This window comes from Mercenaria mercenaria, chromosome 6, assembly GCF_021730395.1.
Source record: "Mercenaria mercenaria strain notata chromosome 6, MADL_Memer_1, whole genome shotgun sequence".
Lineage (NCBI taxonomy): Eukaryota > Metazoa > Mollusca > Bivalvia > Venerida > Veneridae > Mercenaria > Mercenaria mercenaria.
Window position 1 is genome coordinate 71,842,089 of NC_069366.1, and position 8,316 is coordinate 71,850,404.

An 8,316-nucleotide genomic window follows, 5' to 3' on the forward strand; every position below is an offset into this window, starting at 1 on the left:
ACCCGGGGCTAGAGGACGTGGACGTTCGCATGCATGTCCAGTACCGTCCATGAACAGACTCAGTCAAACCGAACCTGCAACATTTTACTTTTGTCGTGTTGAGCTACCTTTGGAGTTTCCACTTTTCTACCTTTTTCCCATCAAAATAGAATAAAACAATTGATATAAATAACTATAAAATTGGAAATAAATAATTGATTGAACTTTTTATGAAAATGGATACGGTCATAACTGAAACGGGGTAATAAGATCAGAAAAAGGTACTAATGACAGACCAAAAAGTGATCAAAGAATACAAACACCTTTTTATGGTGGCATATATCTGCAACAAGATAGTTAGGTAGCTATCACGATAATATTGTAAACTTTTCGGGGAAATGTGTATAGTTTTTCTGAAAAAAAAAATCAAAAATAAGTTTAGCGCAAAATTTCGTGTTAATGCTTGACACGAGGTCCTTGGTAGCTGTATCATGATAATTTTCTCAACTTTCCAACGCAGTTGTGCATTTTTCTGGAAACATTATCAATAGATTATTTTTTCTAGATATACATTTTATTTGCAAGTAACGTTCGAAATATCAAGATAATTTCTGAAAATATCGAGATAGCTATCTAGCAAATACATGTATCGAAATAATAGTGTAAATTATCACAATTATATGTCCAAGAAACTTTTAACTATTGAGATACTCTTTTGCAGAAAACTTCGTATTATCGAGATATTCTTTTCACTACTAACCTATTTCGTGGCAGAAATAAGCCACCATACCTTTTCATTTTATTTAACTCTTTGATCATTTACCTTCTCTTTAAAGTGAGAAAAGCGTTGTCTGAATTGAGTTTGACACGCACGAGAAACTTGCATAATCTAATTCATTTAATACTTGCGAACAGTCTTGATAGCAACCAAGATGAGACTACAAAAGATGTATTTTTATTTAGCAGAATTCTAATTAGTGTGTAGAGTTAGATACGCTATCTAGAATCGTAAGAATTACTCTCTTTTTTCTATAGTACGGTATAGTATGCCTGAAGACGTTCTCAATAATCAGTAGAACTATGCTGCTAGAAACGGGCGATATTACTATTTTAGAATTGGCCTAACTTAAAGGGGCATATCATATCTTTCGAAATTCGTTTTTAGGGAGTTCATTTGTCAGTTGTTGTTAATAAAAATGTAAATAAAACAAAATTCAGTGGGTTATATGCAATATTTATCTATATACACACTCAGTGTAAATATCAACAGCATTACATGCATTTTTTTCATCACGAGCGGGCATCTGAGTTGAACCACCGACCTTTCTCAGTAGGCCAGCTGGATGGTTTCCTCGCCTGAAGAATATAACGCCCCGAGTGAGGCTTGAACAGACATCGATGAGGGCAAGTGATTTTAAGACAGCGGCCTTAAACACCCGGCCACGGATGTCCCAATATGTAGCCTAGTACACCTACTAGCGTTTAAAAATTATTGTAGATCTGAACATTGTGGTGCTTTGCTTCTTGAATAAATATTACATATTTACATTGACATACGCTTAAACGTTTATTGGTGTATGTATATACTGAAAAGTGTCACACAACCGTTATGTGTAATAGAGAGAGGTGTGTGATCCCGTTACGGTTACCCAAATCGCCATCTTTCCGAATGGATACAGCCGATATGTGTCCAAATGTTGTACAACAACTGTTTGCCGGGAAATAGCTTTAAGCTAATGTTATTTGTTATAAGTAATATCCGACGGCAAATAAAGTTCCTTGTATCTTGTACCACTTAAGTCTGAAATATGACATTGCATGCTAAGGAATAACTTATTTACCAGCATAGCATTATAACAGCGAGTTCTATAGGATTAAACAGTGGTGTTGCTATATTTTCTGTTGTTTTTTTACTGATCATGGAGTCCGTTCAAAATCTATTTAATAGCATCCCTGTGTGTGTTGTGGGCATTGTACATTTCATTACCTATCATGAACAGACTCGATCAAACCGAGTTATTTTGCTTGGTTGCATTCTATGCTTCCACAGGATCTTACTATATATTTCATTAACTATCACAACAGCAATCTTTAAGTGTCATGTGGCGGTCGTGAAACGTCTCTACGTACTTTGATTCGGTGCTGATATATATTTTTGGTCCTTTGGGATCATGTAGTTCATTCAAAATCTTTGTTATACAATTCCGCTTAAGCCGGTGCTGGGGGTCGTGACAATTACCTTTAATGAACAAACCGAGTCTGCTGTTATATTACTTTGTTGCATTCTGTTTCCAAAGGATTTTCCTTTAGATTAATACTAATAATTTAAAAAGCTGCTCGTTCAAATAGTTTAGTAAAGATGAAAAATTAAAAGAAAAGTTTTGCAGCTGACGGGGGTGATTCTGCAAATTTCATGTCATCCCTATAACATATTCTCCATATTGGACTCTTGCAATCCATGACCTAAATGCTGCAGAGAAGTCACCCATTTATATCCTGTTGTGACACGAAAAATTGCTCCAATGTCAAATTAACAATAAACAGTGGATCAAAAAAGGTCAGCTCACTCCAACAATTTCTAAGCATGCCTTGTCCGCCAAAACATTTCTGCCTTTCTTACGGTCCTGTTGTTCAAATTCTACTGCAAATGGTAAAAAAGTTACATGGGACATTTAAAAAGAACGTTGTTACGTAAAAAGGTTCGAACGCTTTACCAAAACATGTGACTATAGTGTCTAATTTACGAGAAGCTACCTTTTACGTGACAACATTGTGATTCATAAAGTTGAAGTAGTCCAAAATGTTTTAAACAACGAAGTAATTATGACTTCTTTATTTTCCCAAGACAGAAACAGACGTTGTAATAACAACAAAAACGCCATTGGTGACGCCTTTTTCCAGTGTCTCGGGAATATATTTGATTACATTTGTGCTAGGATATCAAGACTACAAAAGTGTTTAGAAGTCAGGGAGATAACTTCCAAGCGATAAAATAAAAAAGTAATCCGCTTACACGGAACGAAAGACTTTTTCCAAACTTCACGATTTCCCCCATCATATTACGCATTAAAAGGCAGCTGGTCTATTGAATGAAAAATAGAACTTTTTTTTCAATATTTGCATGTTTATGAAAGTATTAAAACGCACCTGTAGATGTCTGAATTGTCTGAATATAATGCTTCTGTCGCAAATTAACAAAATTAACAAACCACTGTTCTCTTGTATTTTGTATTTTCAACGTCATAAAGAAGATAATTGAGCATTTCTAAACTTTCGTACTAATGACTAAATGCGCAAAAATTCGCTGCTGCTAGGGATGTCTTGGGTGCTGCAGTTGGTAGCAGTTTATACTACTGAATTTTCTTACAGATTTGAATATACAAATCTACCATATTTCCCAATTACGACTTTTCTATTTAAATAGGAATTAAACAACTTATATCATTAACAATAAAATTGGAAATTAATAATTGACTGACCTTTTCTATGAAAATGGATACGATCATAACCGATACGGTGTAAAAGGATCAGAAAAAAGGGAACTAATAGCAAGTTAAAAAGTGATCAAAGAAAACAAATTCCTATTCACTTTATGTAGCTCTTTGATCATTTAACTTCACCTTAAAGGGAGAAAAGCTTGGTCTGAATTAAGTTTGACACGCACCAGATACTTGCATTAATCTAATTAATCTATTACCTGCAAATGAACTGGTCTTGATAGCAACGTTTTACTGATGATCAAGATGAGACTACAAAAGATGTCCTTTTATTCAGCAGAATTCTAATTAGTGAATAGAGCGAGATAAGCTATCTGAAATCATAAGAATTATTTCTTTTCTTCTATACTATTGTATATTATGCCCTTAAACGATTTTAATTAGTAAAACTGTGCTGCAAGAAAAGGTCGATATTACTTAGGGTTTTTTAGACTCGGCAGTTTCATATTGGCTGATCTGAAAGGGGCATGTCAGAGCTTTCGAAATTCAATTTTAATACTTCTATTTATCTGTTGTTATTAATAAAAGAGTGAATAAAACGCCATTAGTGAGTTATATGCAATAATTATATACACATGTGGTATGTAAACTGTACATTGAAATTTATCACAATTAACTTTGATAACTGTATTTTACGTATACCTGAACTTAAATAGAACTAATGCACCACAGTCATGTCGATATGAGTTTCTGACTTTGGTCTGAAGGTATTCAAGTGATTAGTTTGTTGTTGGTAAGTATGAAAATATAATATTTTTATCTTCAGAAAATATGCAGCTGAATAAACAAAACAACATATCAATGTCAATGTATTCTTGAACTGTATAAATCTAGACTGCGAAAGGCGTGATGGGGTGGTGCGCTTCTGAAATAAATATTGCATATGTTTTTTCGTCATATCCTTTCCGCAGCCTTAACGTACTAAAACGTATTAGCGTCTCATGGCCTTTTCACGCTTCCGTAGAAACAACATTTATTACACGAAATTTATTTTGAAAATATTTCTGAATTGTCTAGGTCTGCTGTTCTCAAAAACGGTTATATTCTACATCTGAGGCATATGCTGACACTCTCAGACAACATAAAAAAAGACACTTTGAGCGATTTGATGAAGTTCCAAAATTATCAGTGTACCCTTGGGCCGTTACGGACGCCTGTGGGATTTGTGTTTATTTTCAATTCGTATCAAAGTGCCGAAAATTGACTGCTCAATAGCAAAAAAAAAAGAAGAAAAAAAGTCCATGCGCATACATTTAGACGGGGTGACACCTGCACGTGACCCCTGGCTATCTACGAATCAAAATACGGCTTTCGTTTTCAAGTTTAGCATTTCTACTTTCATTTTCTTTACTTCCGGAAATAGCTGAAGGTCGAATGACGTCATTTTCTGTGTTGTCAAAAACATACATATGCCTGGCCGTCCTAAGGATATGTTGAAAAGTGTCCCACCACTGGTATTGGTCACAATATATTAATTCAGTTCTTTCTTTATCTCATATAAACAGATAAAACAACACGCTCAGAAATTTGCTGATTAGCAGTTACGCGTATGTAGACATTTTCTCCATGAATAAAACTAAAACCTGGAAGTTCACAATGGAAGTGACCTAGATCTTTTCTCAATACAATACAACATCCTTTAAATACCATATTTCATTAACCGCACGGAGCTACATTTTGGACTACTGAGTAGTCATTTCCTCTCATTGCCATTCTAGCTCTACATTTCAAGGGTCATTATATTCCCCCTCATAGTTTCAAATTTTTCAACAGGACAGGAAGTGTGACTGTCAGACAGAATGATTTGATGTAAACAGTCTTATTGGTGACTTTAACGAGAGAGCTGTATATGGTCATGTTACACGAAACACCGACCCCCCCCCCCCCCCCCCCCCCCCCACACACACCCCCCCCCCACCCCCACCCCCACACCGTCTAGTTTCCCAAATGGTATACATTCGATATTCATCCAATTTTTTTGTACCACAAAATTCTAAAATATGACATTGCTTGCTGAGGAATAATTCATTCAGCAGTGTGAATCTACAAAGGCGAGTTCTGTAAGATTAATAAGTGTGGTTTATAAAGCTACGTGTACACATATTTTAGTCAAAAATGAAAATTAATTTTCATCTTTAAAATTTGTGTGGCTTTATAAACTGAATTACATGTCAATTTTCAAAAAAACTCTTTTAGAGTATAAATCACGGTACAACGCTTATATCTCTAAAATAAAAAACAAACCCATGAGTACATTAATATACGTGTATCTCTAATGTGTTTGTCTTTCCTTTGTTATAAGCATTTAAGAATAATGGAGATATTGAATGATAATAACACAATCTATGAGTATTTTTAAAGGACCGGTATTGGGTCCAGTAGGCCGGACCACCCACCAGTAGGCCGTAACACCCTCCAGTTGGCCGGACAACCCAATTATATAGCTGATATTGATCCATCCTGAAAAAAAACTCATTCAGCAGCGAAACTACAAAGCAAATGAAAACTTTTATCAAACTAATCCTGATTGTCTACATTTGATACATGTGAAAAAGCCTTAGTCTACAATTATAACACTCAAGAGTCCACATTTGCTGCCTCTCTTACATGAAGCGAAGCCTGATTAGAATGTTATTATTTTATCAAATATTGGTCAATTTCTAACTTTGGTCTTCTGAGATTAAAATCTAGTTCATTAGCATAGATTATAAAAACATGTTGACACTAAAAGTTTTAAACATTTTTGAGCAGTGACACCCATTTGTACTATGGTCTTCTGAGATCGAAATCTAGGTAACTAACAGAAATCATACGAAATATTGTGAATACTAAACGTTTCACACAACTATGAGATGTGGTACTAGGTTAAAATTCTTTGGCCATACTGGCCCTCCTGTAGATAATTTAAACTTTTATCAATACTGCTGATGTATCATAAACATTATCACAACATATAACCTAGATGTTTGTATACTAATTATAATTTGGATGTTAATTTATTCGTTTGCTCAATAATATGCCTTGTGGGTACAGGTTCAAAAAGTGTGTCCTTGTTTGTAATAAAGTCTTCATAGAAACAGAAAGACTGATCCGTCTGGTATATTCCTAAAGCTGTCATTATACAAAAACTCGCCGTAAATCCCCATGTATCTACTTCTGTACCATTCACATGGTCAATAAAATGGTGAACATGGTAAGTGGCGAATATAGATGATCGGAATATAGAAATCCTTCTCCTTTCTGTTGACAGGAACCTTCTCAATGGCAACTCAAACACCAGTGAAACTTCATTCTCATTAATGACCGGCTTAAAATCGCTTGAAACAATTCCAATTACTGGATAAACTATAGAGTTCGGTTTTACAATGCCTGGAGAAAACACACCAATAATTTCAACGTCTTTAGGATTTAGTCCAATCTCTTCTTCTGCTTCTCTAAGAGCAGTAGCTATCTCGTCTTTATCAGTCTCATCACACATACCTCCTGGAAAAGCGACATATCCTGCATGGTGTGTAAGATTCTCAGAACGTAAAGTAAGAATCAAATGATACTCTCCATTTTTGAAACACAACGGTATTAAAACACTTGCTTTGCGAAACATACCCTCTGGATAATGCAGTTTGTATTTCTCTGGATTGAACCTTATATCAAATCGTTTGAATATTGTATTAATATCCTCCACACTTCTCTCTTGTATCGGCTCCATCGCTATCTTTATGATATTTTTAAGTGTTAAGGTATTGTATCTCCTAATACTAATAAAACTCCCTGGTTTATAACATAATTATCTGCCATACTTCGTTTAACCAAATTAGATCGTTAGGCTCTTCAAATTCTGTGGTATGGTGATTTGTCTTCATTCAAAAAGTCCTATCACTACCTGATAATACAAGTCCACCATTTTGTATGTAAACTCTACATACGGATTGCTGATATATAACGTGTGTTCAACATACATGAAATTCGATCACTTTAAGAAATATACATTATTCTATATCACCCAATTGATAATAGTAACTTCGACTTTAATATTCCACAAAGGTCGATGTTTACTTGACATTAGTATTTAAACAAATCATAACACAAATATAGAGATAGCACAGCTAAAGATAGCATGTACACATATTACACTTTAAACAAAGTCATTTATATTTAGTAGGCCTATGTTTATATACACTCGATACGAGGGTGATTCGACAAATACTACCGGTCTTCTATAGAAAATATCGATTTAATTAATCCAGTTCAATTTTAGTCAATTGTAAAAATCATGTACTTTTTGTCCTTTTTGCAATTTCCGGTCTTGCCTGAGATTTTACTCAGCCAGCTTATAGGCTATTAGTCCAAATAATTGTACTCAAGAGTTGAATATCGTTATATTTTTTTGACTGGTAGATATCGCCCTCTGGGTTCGGTCTACCCGAGGTCTCATTATTTAGACTAAAGGCTATATACCAATTAAAGGAATTGTTATTTGTTTCATTTAAAATTCAGCTACTTCAGATTAATTTTGATAGTTTCTAAATTTTCACTCCGTCGTAGACCTATTTTCCACAAGATATCCCTACATTTGTTTCAAGAAAACGAAAAGGAAAAGGGGTGTTGAATAGTATGCAGTGAAATGCAAGAACTCAAGTCAGGTACCCTCATATTGCCGCATTTCAGAAAGCGGTCCGCAGAATAAACACTCTACTTTCGTTTTCAAGTAAAGAACTCGAAAACATGCGAATATTAGCATGAAAAGTGTCTTATTTTATGTAAAACACATTCCACGAGTGAAATAATGCTCATTTGGCCCCCGGTTTATGCGCAAATGAGCGAAAATGGAAAAATTACGATC

The 8,316-nt window shown here is 34.7% G+C and overlaps 1 protein-coding gene across 1 annotated transcript; it reads right to left on the minus strand.

The window, feature by feature from the left end:
- Positions 1 to 5,735: 5,735 nt before the first annotated feature.
- On the minus strand, positions 5,736 to 7,621 carry LOC128558145 (uncharacterized Nudix hydrolase NudL-like). Its single transcript, XM_053547006.1, has one exon. The coding sequence runs from the start codon at positions 7,180 to 7,182 to the stop codon at positions 6,454 to 6,456; it is 729 nt and encodes a 242-aa protein (XP_053402981.1). The 5' UTR covers positions 7,183 to 7,621; the 3' UTR covers positions 5,736 to 6,453.
- Between the last annotated feature and the right edge of the window lie 695 nt (positions 7,622 to 8,316).

Coding starts and splice junctions, on each gene's coding strand:
- LOC128558145 (XM_053547006.1), bottom strand. CDS start 7,182: ATGGAGCCGATACAAGAGAGAAGTGTGGAGGATATTAATACAATATTC.